The sequence below is a fragment of the Podarcis bocagei genome (assembly GCF_964188305.1).
Source record: "Podarcis bocagei genome assembly, chromosome: 5".
NCBI lineage: Eukaryota > Metazoa > Chordata > Lepidosauria > Squamata > Lacertidae > Podarcis > Podarcis bocagei.
This window is the reverse complement of record NC_138129.1, coordinates 77854527-77881484: the sequence shown is the minus strand read 5'-3', so window position 1 is coordinate 77881484 and position 26958 is coordinate 77854527. Positions and strand designations below refer to the sequence as shown.

Genomic DNA, 26958 nt, shown 5'->3' with positions numbered 1-26958 from the left:
AATTTGTTCAGACTGTAAATTCTGATAGTGCTTTACCAAATCTGATATAACAAAGATTATAGTTCTGCTTTGATAATAAAGACTTAAGAAGATGAAAACCTTTGAGGAGCTTCTCCTGCCTCCTTAACATGGGATCACATTCACAGCCTAATTCTAAACATTCAGAAATAAGTCCCACTTAGGCTGTAATCCAGCCCTACAAGCTTCTGCCTGTGGAGTGACACGAGTGTCACAATGCCAGTGTGGAGCTCCCTGTTCTGCCTGCCAAACACGGGTGGAAGTGCAGGAAGTGGGAGGGACAGAACCAGCTCAAGACTGCTATGCCCAAGCTGGCCCCACTGCCATCCCTTGACACCATCAACCTTGATCTAGCCTTGAGTGCTGGTGTGGTGGCTTTCCTATCCACTCCCACCTTCCACCCTGGCCAGTGTGACCAAGGGGCTGTGGATGTGGCGGTGGCTGTCATGCCTTGCAACCGGGCTTTGGATTGTCATGTTACACTCTTAGGGGACTGCTATTTGTTCAAAGGGCTAAACTTGGAGAATGAGGATGAGACAACTATCCATCTTGTTTTGCTACTTAATCGAAAATTACATACATGAGTTTGCAGGAAACAATAGACTCTGGGAACTATGAGATGGGATGTATCTTGTTGAGCAAGATTATTGAGGATGTTCTTGAGCAAGAAGCCTGGGGAATGCTTTCTGCTGAATAGTGTTTTTACATAGTTATTACAGGATGCAATGAAAGAGCACTTAACTCTTTAACCAGCCTGAAGACTCATTTTAGGCGAATAGAATAGTCCTTCATATTCTTTCCCCAAATATACCCAATGATCCAAAGGAGTACATGATCCAAAGGAAACATTTGTTTTCTTCACCATAATAGCTTCTGCAAAGGCCACTAAAAGCTCTCTCATTATTTGTGCAGATTAGCTAAGGAAGGCGATTCTTATCCCTTCCCAACTCACCAAATGATTGAACTGATGGGCAGATTTAAACCTCCCATCCAGCCCAGCACTGTATCTTCTTTTCTTTTCTTGCAGTCAAAATCAGCATGGTCTTGGGAAGCTCAAAAACTGTTTTTGGGGGCCTGGATCAGGTCCCCAGACCAGGAGTCAGCCCCTCCCTGCTTTAAGCCGTTTCTGACAGGCACATTATAAACTTTTGACTTCTTGGTCAGGAGTTCTAACAGCCAAGTCAGGAGATCATGCATGCCTTTAATAACCTGTGGTAAAGGGATATAAATCCAGATCAATTCTCCTACAGTATTGGATGCTGTCTGTTGAAAATAGCCTTTGCCCAATTGCCTCCTGTGGTTCGCAGCCACACAGTTTACTGGAGGTTTTTATATGAAGGCTTTTAAATAGTCATCTACCAATTTGAAACCTGTGGAAAAATGAATACTTTCTATTGGGTCGGGGGAAGGTAATTGGCTACCATGTCTTTCAACATATTGCTGGATCCTGCATATTTCTCTCAGAAATTGGAATAGTGGAGCAGTGCTCCCTTTCATTTAGGATCAGGTTTGGCAAACTTCAAATAGCCACAGTGATCTGCTGATAGGTGTAACAAGTCACTTGCTTTTTAAGGTTATGGAGCTTGGAGCGCTGCTGCTTGTTCAGACCTCTATGCTTCTCCCTTCAGCCAGGCTGGTACTGGTCCTCCTGTCATCTGTGTTTTGGAGAGGAGAACCCACATAAAAGTGCTTTTCTTTCTGAAAATTGCTCTTGGGATTCCCCTCTGCCATTTTTTTAAAAAACTGTTTGCCATGTTTTGGTTGTCAACAACCCATGGATAAGAGCAAGTCGACAACCTTAACTGTCAGATTGTAAATATCTCCAAGTTTGCTTCAAGTGGGTATGTCTGAAAAAATTGTACATGCTCATTTCCTTAAACAGACATCAGAGCTGTGGCTGCTTTTGCCCTCGAGGGAACCTGTAGCATTTTGTGGACAGTTGGGGCGCATTCTGACCTAGTCCTTGCTTAGTTAGATCTGTAGATCTGTAATGTGTAATGGATTCTGAATGATTTTGGCAAGTGTTTTAAATGTCTCATTATGAAAGAACCTGGCAAATTCAGAAACAGAATATAGTTATGTATACTGCAAATACTACAAAACCATTTTTAATATTTTTATAGGCTTTTTTGGAATTGGCAACAGAAGAAGCTGCAATCACTATGGTCAATTATTACTCTGCTGTGACACCTCACCTTCGTAATCAGCCCATTTATATCCAGTATTCAAACCATAAAGAGTTAAAGACCGACAATACACTGAATCAGGTAACATGCCCATTCTCAAGATTATAGTTGTTAATGTTGTATTGATTCCCTGTGTGTGAACACCCCATCATCAGTGTCCCCCCCCCCATTCTGATTAACGTAGGAGATTTGCATTTGGTATTATTTTATGGTAAAGGCAAATAGTGCAAATGCCTAATAGTGTTAAACAGTTAAACTTCCTAAATATTTTTTCCTCAAGTCATCTTAGACATTAATTTTGGCTCAAGAGCTTGAGTTCACCTATAAAAGGAACTTGTTTCCTTCTTATGTGGATAATGTGCAGTCTTATTTCCAGTATGTTTAAATAATCCATTTAAATTTCATAGCACTGGTAACCTCACCTTATTTGATCCACTCTTCCCATAATGCAGTCACTGCAAAATATATTCATATTCACTCCAGGAAATAACTGAGAATATAGTCATTTGATCTTAAAGACGTTAAAACCTATTCTTTCAGATCAAGACTGTATTCTTACTGGAGCAGGGAAACTACTGCTCCTACAGGTGCTAACTTTAAAGATCTTTTTAAGCATTTGATGTTCCCATTTCCTATGAAAGATGTTAAAGCTGCACTGACCTATGCTATGTCAAATGGTAATATCTTCATGTTCGTTTCTTGTGGTTTTTCCCTTGATCATACTAACAGTGCTATAACAAGCAACACTTTTTAGGACTCTTTCTGTTCTAGTCTTCTCTTCGTTAAGCCTTGCCTAGAGACTGGGCATGTCTCATTTGAAATACAATTGTCCAATCAACTTTTTAGCCAGTTTTCCATAGGTGTTAAAAACTTGCTTGTTACCTGTGGTGGTAATCCTTAGAAAGTGTGTATTTTCTGGGAAGACCTGTTGGCAATAAGCCTTCATGAGCTGTTAGAGTTACAAAATAATTTTACGTAACAGGGGCAGGGCAAACTGTCTTCGTGATGGTTACTGAATTCTGTTCTGATAACATCCGGTTGAATGACACTTTTAAGTGTGGCAGCCAGAGAATGTGCTGCAATTTGAAGAACTTAATTATTCCATAATAGGAGGCCAACACAATTTTTAGAAGTGCTGCATCCTGCCCTGTACTCATTGGACATTGCCTTTATGGACTAGCACTGTGAACTAGTACAGATGTCATTGTTTATCTTAAAGCGTTACTGTGTCATCAGCTCTCCTTTCCTTGTACAGTGGACCCTCCAGATACAAAGTAAATTCGTTCTGGGGGTCCATCCGCAACCCGAAAAATCTGTAGGCAGAGGCGCTGCTTCTGCATACGTGTGCGACATGATTGAGCGCTTCTGTGCATGCATGCAGCGTGCAGAGCACTTCTACGCATGCACGAAGAAACCCGGAATTTACGTATCCAGAGCGGTACATAACTAGAGGGTCCACTGTACTTTAACAAACTGCACTTTTTAGTATATTTTGGTTCCCTCCTCACATAGGATTCCCATTCATAGCCCTGTAGTCACCATTGTAGTAGCTGATATAACCCAATCATATTGAACTAAAGAAATGTTTGCATATTAGTAGATAGAAGAAGGAACTCCTATTATTGTTACTGTATCAAACTTGACTCTCAGTCATATAGGATGTAAAGAGTGTCCGTGTAATGGGTTTTTAAAGATTGAGAAAGAGCGAATGGCAATGCTAAAGTGAGAGTTCCGGAAGATTCCTTTCAGTCCAAAGAACATTTACTGGGAAGTAAGACTTACCTATTGATATCCAGCTATCTTGCTTTTAATGAAATGTGGCATAATGCCAAGCACAGCTTTTTCAGTATGATTTTATAATATTGCCAGAGGCAGGGGCGGGGGGGGGGGGAATCTCCTATTGACTTCTTAAACATAAATCCATTTTGCTACCACAAAGGTTTTGTGTAAGTATTAGGAAAACAATATTCATAAAATAAAGTTTTTAAGACATAAACAAAAAGATTATGTTCCATTGATTTCAGTGGTAACAAGACATCATTTTATTTACATTCTGCCCACTAGATCATAAAACATGTCTATTTTATTGTTGGTGTTCTTATTGTTAAACCACTTTGGGGTGTTTTATGGGAAGTAAAATATGAAATAAGAGTGGCATTCCTTTCTGGCATATTTTATTTAAAATTATTTATGCTGGTATGCGTAAATATGCACGTGTGTTGTTTAAGCTGTGACAAATAATAATAATAATGAGAATATTTATATACATTTTTGTAGCATCTCTATAATGATACATTCAAGCAAAATGAATCTATGCTTTATTTAAGAAAAAAACCAGTATTGACAAAAGTATGGACAATTTTAAAAATGGTGACTGCATTCTGATTATCATATTTCAGCTTAAGAAGAAAAAAACTGAGATATAAACAAGCCTTTTGGCATTTTCATGCAGCCCCTTCATGCGATTGAGCAAACCAGGATTTCATTAACTGTAGTGTCCCTTTTTGGCCAAACCATTAAACTTTGGTTAACAGCAGCAGAACTAGCTAGATAATGAAGGTAAGAGTGGGTGGAGTGTTGGGATAGGTCCTGGTAAACCAGGAGTCATATGAAATCCACTGGGTGACCTTAGACAACTGACACACATTCTCTCTCTCAACCTAACCTACTTCACAGGGTTATAAAATAGAGAGAGAAGAGAAGCACATGTGCCACATTGGGTTTCTTAGTGGAAAAGTGGGATATAATTGTAATAATAAATTTTAGAATAAATGGTTTGAAGTTGGACTTCAATCCTGGTTTTGCTGATGTTAACCATAGTTTCCTGATTTGTCTGAAAAGGGAAACTCTAGTTAATGTAAGACTTCCTGGTTTGTCTGCTCCTGCTGTGAAGGGCTGTATGCATGGACAGAAGTTTCATTAAGATCTTAACTTACTAATTTTGCCATTAACTACTTTTAGATTCATTATTTAAGAAAGTACTTCACACACATTTCTGATTTTGTGTGTGTGCATACTCCCTGTTTGAGTGAGTGAGCACTTAGAACCAGCATAGTTACCAGATGCAGAATGGATAGTTCTCTGGATTTTCTGGGCTATATTCAAGATTCTGTATTCATTAGCTCTAGGGCTCTTAGGAGTTTTAGGGCTGCACTACAATAGAATCCAATGCAACAGTTGCACTAGTGGAAACTTGAGCAGTCTATTTCTCCAAAATTTACCAGCAGTATGCTTATGCATTCTCTTGCACAACTATGTTCCAATGACACAAAACATTTTGCTCAAGGAACAAGTACACTGCTAAATGACTAACTTAGTGCTACATTGGATACAACTCTTGGATAAACATTTGTCAAACCTTGCTTCAAAAGACTATAACCCCCCCCCCCTAAAGTCAACATCTGAGTGACTTTAAAAGTGACCCCTAAATCAATATCAACCACTCAAGGCCCCATTACCTTGAGACACTGACTTCCCTGCAGCTGCATAGGACTAAGATACCCTCAACGTATTTAGAGCGGAGATACCTGGAACTCCACATGGAACTCAGGTGCATTTATGGATGCAGTCTGGTTGAGGATGCTGTACATTACCATCTGCTTTGCCCCTTATATTCAATGTCAAGAGATTTTTAAAAATCACCTGTTCTTGACTGTCTCTCAGTCCGATCACCACAGGAGGTGACAGTTGAGCTCCTAGTTCAGGGGTCGGCAGAGATTTTGTGGCTTTGGCCAGTTCACGGTCCCGCAGACACTGCGGTGGACCGGAGTGTGCACACACGCATGCACAAACACTATTTCCGGCACTCCTTCCGGCGCGGAGGAGGCATGCACAGCTTCCCATTGGCTGCAGGAGCTTCCTGCAGCCAATGGGAAGCCGGCCAGCATCGCGGAAGACAGTCCCCGCTCTGCTCCACACCGGTTTAGCGCGGCACATGGGAGCTGACCGAGTGGGCGGCAGGGGTCCTCAAGCAGATGGCGGGGGTCCATGGGCCACTTGTGGCCCATGAGCCTTAGGTTGCCAACCCCTGTCCTAGCTGATAAATATCTCCAGATTACATATCTGGTACCAAGTTCGCTCTGGCAGCTAAGAAGCTCCATTCTATATACGTTAATGCTTCCTAATTTTAAAACCTCATGCTGTAAATCTTTATGTTTTACCTTTTATAGGTCATGTTATGTGATTTCAGCATTGTTCTTAGCCTCTGCTGTACATTGTAAAGGTCTTTGGATATATACAATAAATTGATTGACTTTAAAAGTGTAAGTTCACTCCACTGTGTCAGTGGGAGTTCTGTCACTGTGTTGAGTATAAAGTTGATACGCAGAAACGGTAAAAGTTGCATAAATGTGAAATGAATTTATATGTACATTTATTGGGTTGGTAGATAACAGTGTACTTTTCACTGAGACCTTAGATGCAGTGTTCAGGCTGCCTTCAGTTGGCAAACTGCCAAGAAACAGCTAGCGAAGTACAGTTCTAAAGAGGTGATTGTGTGTGTCCCGTGAGCTTTTTGTCAGTTGATGTGTAAGACCATTGCTCTTATGTCAGATATTGGAATCAGAAAGGTCAGGCTCTGATAGGTTCTTAGTGGACTTTCCAAACTCATTGGTTTAAAAATCAGTGAGCTGTTGAATTATCAGAGAGTAGCTTTTGCTTGGTTAAATGGTTTTGGTTGAAGAGAATTAACGTGCAGACACACTACTTGCAGATTGTGTTCAGAGTTTGGAGAAGCAGCAGCTGGAGCAGGGCTGAGAGGCAAAAGGTCCTGGTGACATCAGGGAGAAAGAATTCAGGACACCAGGGCTGAAACCACAGAAGGCTGAAGCTGAAGAAGTGACTAGAGGGAAGACTTAAGGTTAAATCCTCTGCAAAGCCCATGTGTTAACTGGAAGGGATAAAGCCTATTGACTTAGAATAGGGAAGAAAACTAGTACATAGTACTTTGAAATAACGGTAACATTTTAAAGTAAATATCAAACAAAATGTTTCACACCTAACTTGCAAAAATCATATAATCTGAAATTATAAACAGATTGTTATAAATATTGACTTTCAGTGTTAAAACTTCTGGTCTGTTCATCACATAGCCTAAACCCAGTTATTCTGGGCGAACAGGTGAATGTTTAAAACTAAAGGGGAGTTTAAAGAAATAAAAACGTATACCTTCAATATATAAGCTGCAAATGGCAAGGATCCTGTACAAGATCTTTACCTTGTGCAGATAAAGGCAGGATCGTACACTTAGAGATAATATATAAAAAGTAACAAGGCATCACAGTGGATTACACCTGCATGACTCAGTACATGGATTATGCTGTCCATCCAGTCATCATTAGGCTGACTGGACACATATTTGATGCATATGTAGATTTTCATTGCCATCCAGGGTCATTTATTGTTGCATAGGACTAGGTTTGCATGACTAGAGCTGAACTGGGAATAGAACTTTTAATCACCTTTAATAAGCATTGTCAAAATACTTTGGGATGCCTCATGGGAGATGATTCATAAAAGAATAAAACAATAGTACCTAATATTCATTCATTCATTCATTCATTCATTCATACAAACTAATTACACACTGTTTAACTACAATAGTCTCTTAAGTGGTTTCTGAGGATCCAATACAAAAAGGAAAAAATCCATTAAAATTATAAAATCGGTTAAAATGCCTTCTGAAATAATAATATAATAGACTTCAGTAGGCACCACAGAGGTGTTCCAGGAGGAAACCATGGTCTGTGGGATCAAAAGCCCTGAGAGATTGAGAAGCAACACCCCCATTCACTCTTGGTAATATTATTATTACCAATAATAATATTATTGGTAATAATATTAAATATTATTATTTCATCCATCACGGCAAACAAGGCTGATTCAGTCCCACAACTGCACCCGATCCCAGATGGAAACAAATCCAACTATTCATGTCCCTCAGGAATTCCTATAAGTTCTTGGCCTCCAGCCTCTCTACTGCCTTACCTGAGAAAGGGATATTTGCAATCAGGTAATAGTTGTAAACCATAGGATCCAAGGTGGGTTTCTTCAGGAGTGGGTGTGCCACTGCCTGTTTAAGGGTGGCAGGTGCCACTCCATCACATAAAAATGCAATTCACCATGCCCTGCTCCCATTCAGTCAGCCCCTCTTGACTGGATTTCACTAACCAGGGTGATAGAATTTGTAATCCATCAACATTTTTGAACTCAAAGCTGACAAACACTTGGTTAAGCTGACCTTTATTTTTGACTGACTCCAGTTAAGTTTTATAGTACAAAGAATTGTCAAGTTAACCTAAAACACTAACTGCAAAATGGGGGAGGGATCCTTTTTGTTAAAACCGAGAGATACATTATCCAGAAGTGTTCTCCTGTGAGAAAATAGATTATTCAGAATACAGAAGCTTGGATTCCTTTGCACTCTTATGTTCTCAGGCAGTCTTCTTATTTACTTCTTCCTGTTCAACAGCAAGCAGTAGTACTTTCTTTGCTGGAGGTTTCCTTCCAATCTTTGGAACTGGTTGGACTGAAGAGGAAAGGTGGGGAATAATGGGTCTCGGGCCCATCAATGGAAAAAGAAAGTAAAAAAAAATGGCTAAGCTTACATTCCTGTGCATCTAGAATATACCCCAATCTTCTAGAGCTTGCTTGTGGCCAACTGCTGCACCTTATTTCAACAAAATGTACAGTATTTTGTTGTTGAAATACCTATTCCATCTCTGGCTTCTCTTCAGCTGATGAGAGTACTGTTGTTTCTGATGCTTAGAAGTGATAGGTAAGTCCTGCAATAGCACATATTTCTCCTCTTCCATCTTGATTTCATTTCAGAAAAATATACATCTGCTATGCATTAACAAATTTAGTCTAAGTTATTACACTCTGATACACTATCAACATCCAGTTTAATGTAGATAAAGAGTGTCAAGATGTTGTGCATGAAAGTATTCATACTGTCATATGGAGAGCAAAAATAAAAGCTAAAATATTTTTAGAAATTCCATTCTGTCATTGACTTTTTTAAAAGGTACATTGAAGCAACTACGGAATATACTAATCTTTAAATCTAATTCACATATTCTCATTTTGAATGCTTTCCCTTCTCTTTTATTGTAGCGAGCTCAAGCTGTTCTACAAGCAGTGACTGCAGTACAGACAACAAATACTCCCATAAGTGGAACCACAGTTAGCGAGAGTGCAGTAACGCCAGCTCAGAGTCCTGTCCTTAGAATAATTATTGATAACATGTATTATCCTGTAACTCTTGATGTTCTTCACCAAGTAAGTCTTTCTTTTTACGGGGATTTTTTGAGCAGAGAACAAAGCAAATGTGTCAGTAAACATGGTCATTGAGTAAAGAAAACAACTTCAGTTTGTGTAATGGAACTTACCTTCCCTCTCCTCCTTCTGTGTCCCTCCATTTCCCCCCAAACCTGCTCTGGGGAATTCTTCCAACCTTCTGTAGCATATTTGAAAGAGGGGCGGAGGGAAGGGGAGGTTCTACTGCAGAATTCAACCCACAGAAACTGGCCAGGAAATACACTTTCAGGATCTATGTAGAATGTTTGTTTTGCCCCCCAGATGTGGAAGGGAGTATAAACTTTTTGTAAGAATTCAGCAGAACCGTATGGTCCAAGATTCATGAATGTTTTCAGAAATACACATTTTCATGAGTTTCATATTCCTGAGTCTTCCTGAATTTGCCACACCGTTGCAATGAAACTGCTACAGAACAGCATTGCAAAATACAATGTGTTGGGTTGGGTGTATTTCGTGAGTGCAGATATTGTATGTTGACAATTGACTGCTCTTAGTGAATTGTGTACCTACATGTGCCTTCTGGTGCAATTAGAGCTGAATCAGGGCTGCAGACTGGCCTTGTGACATCTTCATGTGGCCAGAAAACAATGGGCCAAATGTCTTTGACATTTATCATGGTAACTGCACGAAGGGCTCAGTCTGGTACTTGATCCTGAAGCTTTACTACAGTTAGGCAGGGGTGGACCTGATCAGTTCCTTAGGTGGGAAACAAGTTGGAGCATCATGTAAGAGGAGGCTACAAATAGAATGTGTTCATTCTGTGATCCCTGATTGGTTGGTATTATGTCATAAAGGAGAGAGAAGTCCTGTTAAACTTTTTTGTAAGTGGAAAATGGGAGACCTCAAAAATGTTTGAAGGTGAAAATTCAGTTCAGCTCCACTTGTAAATGCCTGACATTCACCTATTTGCTAGAATGAGCACAGTGGAAAAAAATAGGACTTTTGGGTGCTGGCTGACTGCCCATTGAAGAGCTCTGACATGAGCTCTTCATGTCTCTCCTGGCAGTGTTTATTTTTGTTGCTATACTTGGATATGTCATTCTTTTGGCAGGTGTATACACATAGGTACAGGTGGAGGGATTGGGAATGCTGTGGCTAGATGGAAGTAAAATGCCAACAAACAAACAAACCCCAGTTCTGAAACTACTGCATTAAAAGCTTTAATGTACAATTTGCTTGGTGGCATCGGCAAAGTTAACAAGAATGAAGGGTTGGTTTGACTGGTTTGCTTGACTCCCATGATATCAACTTCAAGCTGTGTCATCCCAGTGCTGTATTTTATTCTTCAAGTTTTGTATCTGGGTCTTTACGCTGGCTGTTGCTTAAGGTTATTGTGGTTCTAACATTACCCACCCAAAAAAGAGAATAAAAGTGTATGATGCCTAGATTGTTTCATTCATTTATCACAAATTGAATGAATGAGTAAATGTACCTAACTAATTACCCAAGGGAATGCAACCCTCAGTAGGAAAATAAATAAATAAATAAATCTTACCCTGCTCTAAATTCATGTGTGTATACACCTGCCAAGTGAGCATAATGCTTCCTGCATCTGATGAAGTATCCTCTAGTCCAAAAATATTCATTTTTTTAATGTGCCCCAAGATTCTTTGCTGCAACAGACCATTGCAGCTGCCCCTCTGAAACTAACCAGATACATGATGTAACATCTTAGTGGTTTGTGTGGGTGTGTTTTGTTTTGTGACTTGTAAAGTTGAGTACCTGTGTACTTTTGATTGTTTTTCACAGATATTCTCTAAATTTGGTGCAGTTTTGAAAATAATTACATTCACAAAAAATAATCAATTTCAAGCACTGTTACAGTATGGTGATCCAGTAAATGCCCAACAAGCAAAGCTAGTAAGTATATTTAATTCTGTTTAGCCTTTATTAATAAGTATAGGGTTACGTATAGCTGGCAGCACTTGTTTTGTCAAAAATGTATTTGTGTGGACAAAATAAGTAACTTTTGAGATTTTAAATGAACATCAGGACCTTACTGCCTGTGAGTAAACATTCTGTTCCTAAATCAATAGTATCATCACTGTTTCACCCAAAAATAACCTGGGACCAAAATGAATATGTTATGCTTTTCAAATTACTAAGTTTCTCTTAACTGTTTTCTTAAGGCTTTGAGAAATAAACTAATGGAAAGTAGTGACAGAGGTCCTTTTTAAGAAAATGCTGTGGCAGGGAACTTCATATCTAATATTTCTACCTAATGCTTAACTGCCTGGAGTTGGTACATTGATTTAGGTTGAGCACCTGAATTTTGTTTATGTGCTACATTTAGAAAATAATCTAAATTAGGGTGGAGATCCTACAGCCTGCTTTCTAGTCTTAGTCAGCATTTATAAACATTAAACAATCTAAACATTCGTTGAATTGATAAGTAAAGCTATGAAGCAGAAATGTGAAGAGATAATTTACAATGCAATCATTTGTGTGTCTATTCTAAAGCAAGTCCCACTGAATTCTATTGGATTTGCTCCCAAGAAAATATGTATAAGATTACAGACCTTAGACATCTAAATACATTGTTAAGATGCTTTTTAAAGCGGTTCATGATGTGCCTTTGGGTGATAAAATATCCAGCATTCTGAAGGGTCAGTTTAAAAACCTACTATTGCAGAAGAGAAGCTAAATGAAATTTTCAGTTTTTTGCCATAAAGGTTAATGGTAAAATTACTTTGCAGATAGTGCTCTTTATAGGGAATCGGAATGTGGCCTTCAAAGAAATTGAAGGCTCAATAAGGAAGTTTAAAGAGCAATTTAAGAAAATCAAGCACCTAGATGAAGTAGCATTTCCTAAGGAGTCTGATGAAAATAGCCTTGTCAACATCACTGTTGGCTATGAAGTGCCTATGATGTTCAGACTTGCTATTCAGGTTGAAAAAGTGAATTCTGGCATAAAATGATTCTCTTTATTTCACATTGGCTCACGTTGGGTTATTTCCCTATCAGACTGTTGTTATTGTAGCTGAAGCATCTGAAGTTGCCATTGCCTTAAAATTTCTGCCTTTGCAAAACACACCGAGTTATAAATAAGCTCTTGTATGCATACCATCATGGTGGATAAACGTTGGCTTTTAAGATCAAGTGTGCAAGTAATTTGTATTTACATATAAGATCAGATGTCTCCATCAAAAATAATCAGCAATACATTAAAATCTGGATTTAACAGAAACATGTGTTAGTTTACTCCTACTTTTAATCTGCTCAATTAATTGGAAACTCTTCCTTAATCAAAAAGTTTTTAAGTGATCAGTTTGATTAATCAGCTATATGTTGCAGCACAGCTTATTGCCAATTAATTCTGAAAGAAAGGCCTTGATTAGTTCTCTTCACAGGAATATTGTCAGACTGACAAGTGTTGCAACATTGTTGTGTGTTACTTTGTTTTCAGATAAACTCATTCCTCGATCCAGTCACTCTGTTCTCGGTTTCAATGTGCCTGGAGGACAGTGCCATTTCATTTTTTTAGTACACCTGCTGTCCATATACTTTGACATTGCTTGGTGTTTCTTGACTGAGGTGGTGATAAGATACTGTTGAAGACGGGAGAGAGATGAGAGAGAAATTTGAGAAGAGGTGTGAGACAGGGAAAAGCGTTATCACCACAGCTATTCATAGTGTCAGAGCTTGTGTTCCATAGGTTGGATTGGTTTCCTTGAGGTCTCAAAACAGATGGCAAATGTTTGCATCATCTAAGAGATGCTAATTATGTGCATGCATGCTGTGAGATGCTTTTATGGATGCTCATTTAGAGTCACTTGTGAGCTCAAGTTTTTCTTGTTTCCTCATTTTTGAGGTTGGAAAGGAACTTCTATATTTATTTTTACAATTTAATAGGGAACATGACAACATAACATATATTTTATGCTTTTGTGCCTGTATGGTATCTGTTCGAGCTTATTTTGGGGGCATGTTTTTTCATACTTATAATATACATTATATTGAAGCCTTGCAGGAGTTGGATATGGAAAGATGATCAGTTTCTGCCCTTAAAACTACTGTCATCCAGCTGTGCCATTGGGTGTTTCACTCACCTGGAAGGCTTGCACTGATAGACCTATTCCTTCCCTCAGATGAAATGAAATGGGGTATCTGTAGTTCACCTCTGTTTCAGTGGAAAGTATGATCACTGAAGTTTAGATTTGAGGAAGGAAATACCTGTTTTAAACTTCGTAACTGACACCAGTTGCTGGAAACTGCAGGAGGGGAGAGTGTGCTTACATGTTTTCCATAGGCATCAGGCTGGCCGCTGTGAGCCCAAACCTGAGCCGGGGCCATGCACATCAGAGCCCAAACCCAAGCCCAGGCTGCCCAAACCCAAGCCCGGGACACCCAGGCCAGAACCCAGGCCGAGACTGCCTGGGCCAGATCCTGAACCCAAGCCCAGGCTGCCTGAGCCAGATCCCAACCCTGCGCCCAGGCTGCCCGCAGCCAAACCCAAACCCAGGCCACCCTTGCCAGAACCCAAGTCCAAACCGCCCGCATCAGAACCCAAACCTAAGCCCAGGCTGCCTATGCCAGAGTCTGAACCTGAGCCCTGGCCACCTGAGTCCCTGTGCATTCGCCATCCATGTATAAGACAACCCCCAATTTTTTACTAATTATTTTTTTAGCAAAAACCATTGTCTTATACACAGAAAAATACGATAATTCTAGTTCCAATGGTTTTAGTAAAATTTCGAGAACAGCTAGGCTAACCAGTCTGTAATTTCCTGGCTCTCTTTTTACCTTCCATCCCCGCTTTTTGTAAAATAAAAAAATAATACAAAGTTAAACCAACTATATCAGCATTATCTAGCTAATAATGTCCAACTACTATTGAATATAATATTTGATAGTATCCAGTTCCATATATGCGGTGATGCATATTAAACATTTTTATATTAATTTCAGTGGATGTATGGGTATATATGCTTAAACCTCAGCTGTAACATCTGTCATGTGATCTTCATTAATATTTTCCTATTTTTCTAGGCGTTAGATGGTCAGAATATTTATAATGCCTGTTGTACCTTACGGATTGATTTTTCCAAATTGGTCAACTTGAATGTAAAGTATAATAACGATAAAAGTAGGGATTATACTCGCCCTGACCTTCCCTCTGGTGATGGCCAGCCAGCTTTGGATCCTGCTATTGCTGCTGCCTTTGCCAAGGAGACCTCTCTTCTAGGTATGATTTTGTTTCTTTCTCTCTCCATTCTCATTATTTACAATGTCTTCTAAGATAGTATCTGCAGATTGTATTAACTTTTTATCCATGCAATCATTAATGAGAATACTGAATAAAGTAGACCCTGAGCTCTGAAGAATATGCCTGTTGATTATTACTTTCAATAAACTTTTCTTCCCTTTCAACAAATTCTGTTCACATTAGCTGATTCCTCACTCCTTTTTAACCTGTATCCCTCCCAGTCTTTTAACTTGAATACCTGCTACTGAAGCTAACAGGGCTGCCCATTATTTCAGCTTCTTTTATTCCATTTCTTTACTACATATGTTTTATATTCATTGGGTACCCCCCAGAACCTATAAAATGAATCTTAATACACGTGCTATTTCATGTAAGGCCTTTTCTACTATTATTGGATGGGGATTGCTTGGCCCCACATAGTTGAGAGCAAGAGCACCTGGCTTTTCCTCAATCTCAGATGCATTAACTCCTATATCGCTACGGTTCCTCTTTTATGAAAACTGAAGCAATGTGGTCTTCCCATCACAGAACTGATGAAACCTTACTGCTTCAGACATGACTTTAAACCACCTCTGTATAGCATTTACTCTACCGTTAAGTTATAGCCACTCTCATGTCATCTACTGCCAGGTTTACAGTCTCTATATATGTATTACAGTGAAGCTCAGTGGCATATCAAGGCATTTTTAATAGGTTTGAAAATGTAATTCTTATGTTTACTTCTTTATATATGTTCTTGCTGCAGAGTTGAGAATTATTTCTCATTTTCCTTTTGCTTACCTCTCTGTGGTGTAAGCAGTGGGGTGGGGGCAACCTTGTTGCTGAAATCATATTACTCTTTCTCTTCATTGGGGCAACACATTGTATTGTCGAAAGACAATTAAATTTACTTTTTGCTTTGTGCTGATGAATATTGCTTCAAGGGGAAATGCACTGAACTGTGAGTATGGCTATAGGTGATTATGCATGCAATTTGATACTATTTATTTTATTTATCAGCCAGGCCCCATTAAATATAGAAGCAAGAATGTTCTCTTGAGAAATACCTAGGTGCACATGAGCTAGTGATTTTCCTGACCGTGTGAAGTTTAGATACAATCCCTCAGTTTAAAAAACCCCCAACAACTTTGGGACTCTGCTGTCCATGTCTGCTATCTCCTGATGTAACATAATATTCAGAACTAGTGCAGTGCTATTCATACTTCCTCTTAACTTTCATTCTTTAATGCATCTGAGGTATATACAATCTGGTCCTATTTCTGGGTCTTTTTGAGTGTCCAGGATTAAAAGGTTAAAGTTTAATGGATATCATTGGCCCAGATGTATACGTATGATGTGTTTCCTCATACAATTTTTTCTTATACAAAAGGATAACTGCTCATTAAAAAGGATGGCCAATTTACAAATAGAAAAACTCACTTTCAATCTATTAGAAGTGCTTGATTTCTATTGATGATATAAAATTTGTACTCTATTAAAGAAAATTGGATGAGGAGAAATGCCAGAAGTTCACTATGTCTATTTTTGTATCTTAAGAGCAATAACATGATGGTGGTGACTTAATTTAACCCAGGGGATGGGTTGGGAATTAAAAGTTCGCAAATTTAGAACTGAAGATGCATTTGAGTCATTTCTGTCTGCATTTGGATACTTTCACCAGAATTCACTCCTGTATTTTCTGTGAATAAGCCAATCGCTGTCAGTTTTCTCTGTGAGTCCTTATGCTACAAGTAATACCTAGATGTAAGAAAGAATTAGCGTTGAATTGGCTTTAGTAAATTTATTCAACATGGTTAAAAACAATGGATATCAGCATGTAGCAAATCAATACATAAAACAACAACAGCATCCACAAAAAAACAACTTTATCAGCAAACCAGAGCAGCACAATTTTCAAAAAAAAAATAAAAATTCCTTCCTAACATAAAGCTTTGATACAGCTGGATCATATTTCATCAGATGCATGGGGGGAAAGGGAAGCCGTAACCTGGTGTCTGTGAGAAAAGGAAAGTGTTGGCGCCAGACCAGTGTGGCTGGAGAGATGCTGTCATGATAGTAGTTGCAAAATGCGTGTGCTTCCTCTGATGCTGTGGAGGTAGCATGCCTCTGAATACCAGTTGTTAGAAACACCAGTAGACAGTGTGTTGTTGCACTTCCATTCTGCTTGTGAACTTCACATAAGGTTCTAGTTGGCCATAGTTGGCCACTGGGAGCAGTAGGGTTCTTCTTAAGTTTTTATGTTTGAATTTTAAAAAATGAATTCATAACGCGAGAAATGTGGTTCAGAAGCTTTTGCCTACACATAGTTCCTTACGGAAATACTATGTGTAAAAGGAGTGGGGGCTGTGCCCATATCTTGTGTAATGTTTGCATGTGTTTGCTCTTCTCTGGCCTTTAGTAGAAGGAAAAACACAACCATTTTAATCAATAAAATTAGGAGTATGGCAGAGAGTTGAAAAAGAGTAACTTTTAGAGGGTAATTTGCAATAAAACCATAGACTTTTTTTAGCACCCTTTCATACAATCATAGCGGCTGAAAAGGGATTTTTTTAAAAAACGACTTTAAAATGAAAAGGGTAATAGTGCTAAAGGCTGAGATCATTATCACCTTTGAGTGAGTTTTTTTGGGAAAAATGCTTTGTATTCACTCACTACAGATTGGCAGAGTGCTTAAAGAGGAAGATTAGGAGTAATTTAAAGCAGTCTTCCAAAAAAAGCACCACCCTTTAAATTACCCCATTTAAACATCCTCACAAGTCACATTAGCTTCCAGGATCACCCAGCCACAATGAAGGTGGTAATATTCTTCCAAACTACACCTTGAGCCAGGAGAGCTCTTGGTAAGGGAGAGCTGGGTGAGTCATTGGGTGAAGTTGACTGTACTTCCGCTTTCTTGTGAGTTGATGGAGCAGAGGAATGACAACAGCTGTAACTGGGTTTTTTAAAACTAGAAATGGGGTCTGTTCTCAGAACAAGCACACATTCTTTATATGGAAGCTTTAATGTTCCAGGTTTGGTTTTGTTTTGTTGGTAAAAAGCTTGTTTTGTTAATTTTTAAAACATCCTTAGGTGAGGTGAGTGCTGCAGATGGCATTGTGCACCTAGCAGCTCTTAAGCAGCTACAGCGCTGCTACAGGGTGTTCTCCCATTAATCTCCAAAGGGTTCAGCTGATAGTACATGCACATTTTTCAATTAATCTCTGCAGCATTGAATAATATTTAGACTGTATTGAACAACCAGCTCTTATAAGACCTTAGGTACACATGACTTCTACATCCAGCACAGGTAGCTTGTGAATAAAGGATTCTGGGAAAGGTGTGTCAAGGTGTTACTTGTTGCTCCTATCTACAGCATTTTCTTTTAGAAAGCATTTGATTTAACAAGTTGTGGTTTCTGTGTTAAGAGGAGTGACTGTCTAGACTTGAGATTTGGTGCTTTGTGGCTCTGGGCCTTTTCTCTAACTGTATATTGTTGCAAGAAGTTGTGATGATTTTAGTGGTAGGAGGAATGATGTTCCTCACAGGATTTAGACTCAAGATTTAGACCCATCAGAAGTCAAGGAGATAAAGAACCACACAGCTTTTAGAAGACATTTGCTGAAGGCAGCCCTATATCGGTAGTTTTTAATGTTTGATGTTTTATTTTGTTTTTCTATGCGCTGGAAGCTGTCCAGAGTGGCTGGGGAAACCCAGCCGGGTGCGCAGGGTATCAATAATAAATTTATTATTATTGCTATTATTTGATTGATTTTGGCTATAAGCCTCCCTCACTATCTGTAGATATTTGCAAAATATCAAAGGAGCAGGTCAGATGTATTTCTCTTGTCTTTGTTTTCTTATAGTTAAAGACATGTTGGAGGCAAGCCTTATTGAGTAGCTGAACTTGAAAGTGTTTGACCCATTTGTTTAGTGTGACTTGTTTTCATGTGCCATTGAAGCTGCCATAGATTTCTGATGGGCAAATTAAGCACAAACACCTTCAGTGAGCTATTTCTTACAGGATAGTGTTTGTGTTAACTGAAATGGTAAGCTAAGGACTGATAGGGAGGAAATGCAAGGTTCTGTGTCGCATGCTAGTGAACTAGTAACGAGGTTTTCGCTCTCAGGATTCTTTAGAACATTGGTTTGTCATAAAGAAGCGGAATTCCACATAGGTCAACCTACAAATGGATAGATCTGGACAAAGGCGCAAAACCAACACAACACTTCTAAATTAGATTATATTGGAACGACTTGTGTGTGTTTCGTAAAATATGCTTTATTTTAAAATTAGGGCTTCCTGTTGCAGCTGTTCCAGGAGCGCTGAGTCCATTGGGGATTCCAAATGCTGCTGCAGCCGCCGCGGCAGCAGCTGCCGGCCGTGTGGGTATGCCTGGAGTTTCAGCTGGTGGCAACACAGTCCTCCTGGTTAGCAATTTAAATGAAGAGGTCAGTGAACCTACTTGTTCACCCTTCTTTTTTTTTCTTTACCATGCTTCATTTTGTAAACTGCTTAAGTGCTTCTTTATCTTGAGCTTGCTTCAATTTTTATTTATTTATTAAGATCCGTGCCCCCCCCCCAATGCTACCCAAGGTTGTTTTACAACTAGATTCCAATAAATTGTTTCTGTTATAGTTAAATACTTCTGTTTTCCTAGGTAGCCAGCATCTTTTAAAATACCCTTTGCTATTCGGCTACCTATTTTTCCTAAGAAAAATATGGTAAATATTGCATGTTCTGGATGCCTTTTAGTTTATTTTTCCAAGTACCTATGTGCTCCATTTTGTAAATTGGTTCTTAAGAAAACTGCTGTTCTGTTTTGCCTGAGCTAATTATTTGCTTGTTCATTTCATGCTTACACGTCATTGCATTTTTGTAGTATTAATTTGTGAACAGCTCTAACACATTTTTCTTTGAAGGTTCTCCCAAAGATCTTGCTGCAGCACTCTTCAATCTCTCTTAATAATTTTATCTTTCCTTCACAGTTTTTATTCATCTTTTCTCCTAAAAACAACAACACTTTACTTCAATACTTCTTTAACTCTGAAATCGAAGAGGTTTTCTTTAGTTTTGCATTTTATCATCTTGTACCTTTACTTTGACTTGCTGTGAAAGCTGGTATGAAATGTGGGATAGTTTGTATCCATTTGTCTCCTTTGAATATGTGTTTCATTTTTTTATTGGCTTCTTTTTAAATATGAGCCATTATGCTTTTCTCATTTTTGTCATTTACACTCTTGCACATTAAATTGCTTGGATCAGAGTGCCATTTTGAAAAACTCCTGCCTGCATTTCATAACCAGCCATGCTTATGCAGTTAAAGTTTAGAGTTGGGCTTGTTTTTGTTTTAAGTTTCTATTGCATGGATTTTTCTTTTCTTTTCACATTCAGATGAGACGTAATTTGCTGTTTGATATGGATGTACTTTACCCATATTTTGTCTTGGGTGACTACATTTTACTCAGTTTTCTTGTACAATACATAAACCAACCATTTTCTGACCAAATTCCTGCATTTCCTATGTACTGACCTATATTTTATTTTTTTTTGTTCCCCACTTCCTTATTTTTCTTCTGCATTGCTGTTTCCCTTCCCCATTTCATCCTTCTCCCTTTGTTCTCACCTACCCTTTCCCTGTCTCTTCCCAAATTCCCACGCCCTTCCCTGTCTTCTCCTCTGCCTACCTTGTCTACACCCCCTGTCTCCATTCCCCTATGTTCATGCTTCTGTGCTTGAACAAAATGTTCCTCGGACCAACTTGCCCCAATTAACCGCCTTGAACCATGATCCATGACCACCTCACCATTCTGCGGGAACCACCCTTCGTTATGGATGATCTGTTCATCTCCGCTCTTCCTCGACTCTTCTCTCTTCTTGTCTTATGCTGCTTGCTCTTCTCTCCTTCTAAAGATGGTTACGCCCCAAAGTCTGTTTACCCTCTTCGGTATGTTATCGTTAGCACTATACTTTTATTATTGATTTAATTATTTGTTTCACCTTAATTCTTATTTGTAGCTAGCACTTTGGCTTTAAAGTTGAGTAGTAAATCTTTTGCTATTTTTCTTTTGCTGTTTTTTAAAGCTCTCCATAGATGCAAATTTTTCTTTTAATGCATGCTTTTTTATTTTGCATGATCTTTAATTTAATATCATTCACATAGCTTTGAGGGTTTATCAAAAAAAGTCTTCTTTTTCAAAATTCACCTATTCAAAATCTTGTTCTTCTTTATTCATTTGCGTGAATGTTGGGAGAAGTGAGAGACATGTTCCGAATGTTTCATTGATATGTCAAAATGTGCTATTCAGCTATCCTTAAAAACGTTGTTTTTTTTTGGATTTACTTCTCTGATTCTAAAAAGGTGTTTATGGGGATGTGCAGCGTGTGAAGATTTTATACAATAAGAAAGACAGTGCTCTTATACAGATGGCTGATGGAAACCAATCACAGCTCGGTGAGATTAGTGGGTTTTTCCTCTCTCTTATTTGCCACTTAAACGTTAGTTTTCGGTGTCCTTCAAGTCATGTTTAAATTTCAGCGTTTGCTTCTAATCTTTCTAAAATCTGAGATTGTGTAGGAAGAATGTTTTTTTCCTCAGATCACAACTTCTTACACTGCTTTGGAAATCTGAACCTGAAGTTCCCCTTGCTTTTGAGTGACTTGCTAGGCCAGAGAGTTCCTTGTTATTAACACGAGCTCCTTTTGTGAATACCACGGTTGGGATCCAAAGAGCCCTGTGTACACATAAAATGCTTCCTTGCTTGCACAGGTGGAAAGTTGAAGCTTTCTCCCTTCCTTATATATATCCCTAGTCACATCAAATATAACTGCATCTTAAGGCATAGCTTTTGGGAAGGGGGGGTGGGTGTGAGGGTCTTGAAAAACCTGGTGCATGTGGAGCTCAATGTGTATGGCCTTTTGGATCCTTGCCCATAAACTTAACATACGTCTGAAGAAAATAAAGCCCTATTGAAATCATAATTTGTATTAATTCAGTGACCATAATAATGACTTACTAGAGTCTGGCAACGTATGAAAAAGTAATTTGTTTATTGCTTTGCTGGGCACATTTGCAATATGAGCACAGCTTTTAGATTAGCTGTCAGTAAAATTTAGACTGAAAGATTTCCAGATAGCAATAATAGCTAAATTTGTCAATTTATCGAAAGAAAATTGCCATCAAATGCTCCACCCCAAACACTGAACAGATTAGAAATTACACTACTAAATTCAATAGAAGAAACACTGAAATGAATAATTGGTTTTGTTTTCCAGCCATGAGCCATCTGAACGGACAGAAAATGTATGGAAAGATTATTCGCGTGACTCTTTCCAAACACCAGACAGTTCAGCTACCTCGAGAAGGGCTTGATGACCAAGGACTGACTAAAGACTTTGGCAATTCACCTCTTCATCGCTTCAAGAAGCCTGGGTCAAAAAACTTTCAGAATATTTTCCCTCCATCTGCAACTCTTCATTTATCCAATATCCCGTAAGTGTGGGGAACACGGCTGAAAGATTCATACAAGTTCCAAACGTTAGCTTCTAATCGCCTCTCTCTTCTCCCCTTTGTCCCCCTTTTTGTTTAGACCATCAGTATCCGAAGATGACCTACGCATGCTGTTTGCTAATACTGGGGGAACTGTGAAAGCATTTAAATTTTTTCAGTAAGCATGTTTTCTTTGAAACTTCATTTAAAACGAGAGAACAGCTGCCTTTGGTAAGAACAAGGTTTATGTTACAATTTTCTAGTGCTGTTTTGGTATCTAATTTTATTGCTTTGTTCCAGAAGAGATCACAAGATGGCTCTTCTTCAGATGTCAACAGTAGAAGAAGCTATCCAGGCTTTGATTGATCTGCATAATTACAATCTTGGAGAAAATCATCATCTGAGAGTTTCTTTTTCCAAATCAACCATTTGAAGTGCGAGATCAAAATAATAAGGTTGTATCACGTTGTTTAGTGTTGTCATCTATGACTGTTCGGGAAAGCGGGGACCAGAGATGGACATCTGTTTTTCATGCTGTTACCATTCCTTGATTGTTTATGTATAAATGAAAACAAAAAAGGATTTACAAGGAAGAAGCAGTGGTATTATCTGCTGGTTTTGCATATGTTTATGAAAGGTTTTTGTTTAAAAAGGGATTCTGAGGAAATCCCATAGTTTTTCAACTTAGTTAACATACGTGCCTTAAAAAAGGAAAACCTAGAGTTGCTAGAATTGCATTTACTAGTTTAAAAAATTGGTTGTCTGGGGCACATTGTTACATGGGAATTAATGGGTGCAATCCAGTAAACATTAGGTTTGCCTACATCCCATTGAAATCTATTGATTTTTAAAGCATTGATTTCAGAGGGACATCGCTGCACCTAACTTTTGCAGGATTATGCCAAATGTGTATTAGGCAGGAGTGTGTAAAAAGGGTTAAGCTTTGTTTCTCCTGCTTGGAATTTATTGGCTTTCATGAATCTTTTTTTTTTTATGAAATATGTTGCGTTACTTTAAGAGAGATGCAGCACATTTGACTTGTGCTTCTCTCTTGTCTCTTTCCTTTTTAATTAAGTAAAATGGCCTTGTGTATTCCAGATTTAGTTTGGTCAAGGATATAGGCATAAGTCAGAGTTAACAAGATGCAGAGAAATAATTTCTTTTAAAGACAGGATGATTATTTTGTTTGGGGTTTGTTAGTTAGTTTGTTTTACCCCTCGGGCTTTGAGCCTCTGTGGGGAAAGCATTGTTAAGTCTTAACCTTTTTTGTACACACACTCTGGGGGCGTATCATATAAATGTTGGCACTAAGTAATGTCTTGTTTGTGGCTGAATATTTTTTGTAGATGTTTTTTGAAGTTGACATGACTTATGTGCATTTAAATATATATTGCCATTTTTAGTTAGTAATTACAATTTGAAATATGGTTGTGGATTTCTGAGCATGTGCAGACCGGTCTAGCTAGTTCAGGAGTTGGTGCATGTATTTCAAGGATGAAGAAAGTGTATTGCAAACTTTTGCAGGAAGATTAATAATTTTTGTGGCAGTTTTCTTTATAAAACAAAAACAAAACTGACAACCAGGTGGGACCAAAGTTTATGTGCCTTTAGTCTTAATTTACCTTGCATTGTAATATTCAGTTTTAATAAATCTCTTCAAAATATTTTGTATCTAGAAATGGATCTGACTTTACTATAAACATGACTCAGAATCTACAGGAAAAATTAATTAATTTGAAAGCAGTTCCTCTGTCAGTCCGAACTGTTGTCTTGATTCTGTTCAAATGACCAATACTTTTTGCAATTGATGTACTTAGTTCCAAGAGTCATAGATTCTGTTATCTATGTAGAAAAAGGTCATGTATATTTTCTATTAGTTGAGTTTTTACATCTTTAGAAATGTAATATTTCAGTATAGTTTGAAAGCGGCACAATTAAAAATTAATTTTCTAACAAAGTTGGGAGGTTTGATGGTTGTTTAATTTCTTCTTATGTGTACGCTGCTTGCCTCTGTAGCATGCTCAATAAACACTTCTGTAGCTCTGTATTCACCTCTTCTGTCTTTCTCTGCTGCCTTTTCTCTCTTTTCTTCTTTGTTTTCCACTTCCACTGTGCTTCTGAATTCATGTTTATTCTCTGCCAGGGTGGGAAAAGCATAATAATCTGATTTTTATAATTGTTTGGATTTATACAATATGAAAATCAAATGCTATGGAAAATGTAGCATATCTTAAAGTGTATATATTTCACCAATTTAAGATTGTAAATGCTTTGTTGAAGCACATATGGAAATCGATATTAAACATTTCCCACCCTGTTATATAACCTACAGCTTTAAAGACATAACTTTTATTGTAGCTTGTAAGTTCTATCTTTTCTGTTTTTTAAATAGATTTATGCACTAATTGACCTTTCAGGTTTGCCATGCTTTTGCTGCAGTTTCATCTTCCATTTTCTGTGTCTGCTAAACAAATTTCCACTAATCATAAGATAACCTTCATGGGCTCAAAGCAAAATAGCCAACTTGCTCATACAGAAATTTAGCAATGGCTGTGCTCAAGATACAAAGAAGGGGTGGGAGGGGGATGGAAGGAAATGGTTGCTGGGACACGTCATCAACACCATGCTTTAAACAGTGCTGAAAAGATTAGTCCGACTTTTTCAGAAAAAAACTGGCATCAAATACACACTTAACTTCCTATATGTTCAAACTATAAATGCCACTACATATTTCTTCCATTTAACTTCAGCTGAACAGTTCAGTATTCCAGATTACTTTGAACTTCATGTTCTTTAGGATAACATCACCCGTGTTTAAAACACACGTATCAATGATGGTTGCTTATTGATTTCAGTAGGGTCTACCTTGGACTGGTCTGCTGATTTTCAGCCATCATCTGTATATTGGTCACAATATGTTGATAATTTGGACCTTGATATCTTAATTCCATGTACTTTGTTAATGGGCCATGTTTCATTACAGTGAAAACAACACAGCACAGACTCATTACATTTAATTGCTGCTTACTTGCGTGACAACATTAACACGTTGTAGGTTCTGGTCCTGCTTGATCTCAAGAGTACACAGATTAGGAGACAGGTAGGCAAAAGTATTCTACCAATAGTGAAGAGAACCCTCCCTTGCAGTAACAAAAAGTGTGTGTGTAACCTCAATCCTAACATCTAAATACATGTGTGTTAAGTTGTGTGCTTGTGTTGTTTTAGACATTTTATTCCTCCTGATCTTTGGAAAATCTCTAGGCAGCTTACAATACAAAAACGGACATTATAGTGCAAGAAGCAGAGTACAAAATATGTTCACTACCATGCAATGCAGCTTCCACACACTTTTATGCCAGAGATGAGTATAGCTGCTTTAGGAAAAAAGCTAAAAGTCACACTAGACAGGAATGAATCTTTGCACCTACATAAAGGGCATCTTAACTTTACAGCATATGATTTGCTGGTGAATCCATTACATTTACTCTGCAATATTTTTGTCATACAAGTCACTCTCAGAAGTGTGAAACTTGAAACATACCTTGCCAGATCTGGAGAGATGGACTTGAGGATTGAAAAGAAGAGAATTTTGGCTTCCTTCAACATGTCTTTTTTATTCCTGATTCTTCAGGAACAAAATGTCTTACGTTAGAATTTTTTCCATTAAGCTCAACATTAAGCTTTCTTGATATTTAAGAACAAGGTTGTCTAGAACAGTACATTTTTCATTTTCCAGGAAAGCTGGGATTTTGAGAATTTTTGCAAACCCAAACTGGCTTGTAGAAAAATATCTCAGTGGCTACAATTTACTAATCCTTGCTTTAAAGCAGGAGTTATAAACTGACAGTGTTTTTTTAAGTTTTTAGTTGTTGACATTGAGTGACTCATCTCTTCATTTTGTTCATTATGGGTCTGTTAAAAGTTCACAAAATTAATAAGCAATTGGTACGATGCCTTTGTCAGGTGACATGCAAATGATGTGAATGTCATTTTCAAAGCCAGGTGAGCTTTTTAAAAATGTAAATAACTTCAGATACCATGGGTTTAGTTGATGAAGAGCAAATGTACCGTTGAATGATTTATTAGAATCATTTTTCCTGATTAGTAATTGCATCAAATTTTTCATTTTGGAGTTGCACATTATTCGGAGGGTGTTTTTCTGTGCAACAGCAACATATTTCTGAACATCTATCAAATTTCTAATAAGCACTTGAACATTATTAGTCATATATCTGGCATTTACTAGAATTCGTTATTGGATCTCTTTTTGTATAGAATTGGAAGCCTCGATTCAGGTTCATGCTTACAAATCCATACAATGAGTTCTTCCACATTGAATTAAGCATTGGGCAGTGTTTAAAGTTTGGATCATTCACTTGACATTGATGTCAGGGAGAAACTCCATCTCTGCTAACATTGGGTTCCATATATGCCAATCTGTCTTTGGATCACTACCAAAGTCTCTGTGCCAAAACAGACATTACAGAGAACATTTATCCTTGCTGAGTCACCTCTACCTACAAGATCTAGATTAACTTTTCCTTTATCCTGATGTCATTATGAAGTGTATGTCTCTGACATCATATATATGACACCTTCCTCCAAAACTCCTAAAGACAACCACCAACAGCTTCATATATATGTTAAATGGCATTGCTGGAAGAATAGTTCCCTGTGGAACCTGCTGGAAGAAATCTCAGGCAGCAGATGAGCCCTCACCCATTTCTCCTTTCTGAACATGGGCCTGAAGATAAGAATGGAGCCA

At 38.2% G+C, this 26958-nt stretch overlaps 1 protein-coding gene across 5 annotated transcripts in view; it reads left to right on the top strand.

Annotated features, from left to right (window-relative positions):
• The window catches only part of PTBP2 (polypyrimidine tract binding protein 2), a 47305-nt gene extending 23539 nt beyond the window's left edge, over positions 1 to 23766 (top strand). For 2 of the 5 annotated variants that reach the window (XM_081194060.1, XM_081194056.1), the window contains 10 exons: positions 2142 to 2285; positions 9318 to 9482; positions 11271 to 11381; positions 14511 to 14706; positions 19001 to 19155; positions 20618 to 20651; positions 21066 to 21158; positions 21980 to 22196; positions 22294 to 22371; positions 22494 to 23766. In XM_081194060.1, the coding sequence (XP_081050186.1) occupies positions 2142 to 2285; positions 9318 to 9482; positions 11271 to 11381; positions 14511 to 14706; positions 19001 to 19155; positions 20618 to 20651; positions 21066 to 21158; positions 21980 to 22196; positions 22294 to 22371; positions 22494 to 22626 (1326 nt within the window). In that variant the 3' untranslated portion in view covers positions 22627 to 23766. The remainder of the gene's footprint in view (positions 1 to 2141; positions 2286 to 9317; positions 9483 to 11270; positions 11382 to 14510; positions 14707 to 19000; positions 19156 to 20617; positions 20652 to 21065; positions 21159 to 21979; positions 22197 to 22293; positions 22372 to 22493) is intronic. The other 3 variants (XM_081194059.1, XM_081194058.1, XM_081194057.1) reach the window with 3 other exon arrangements.
• Positions 23767 to 26958: the final 3192 nt, after the last annotated feature.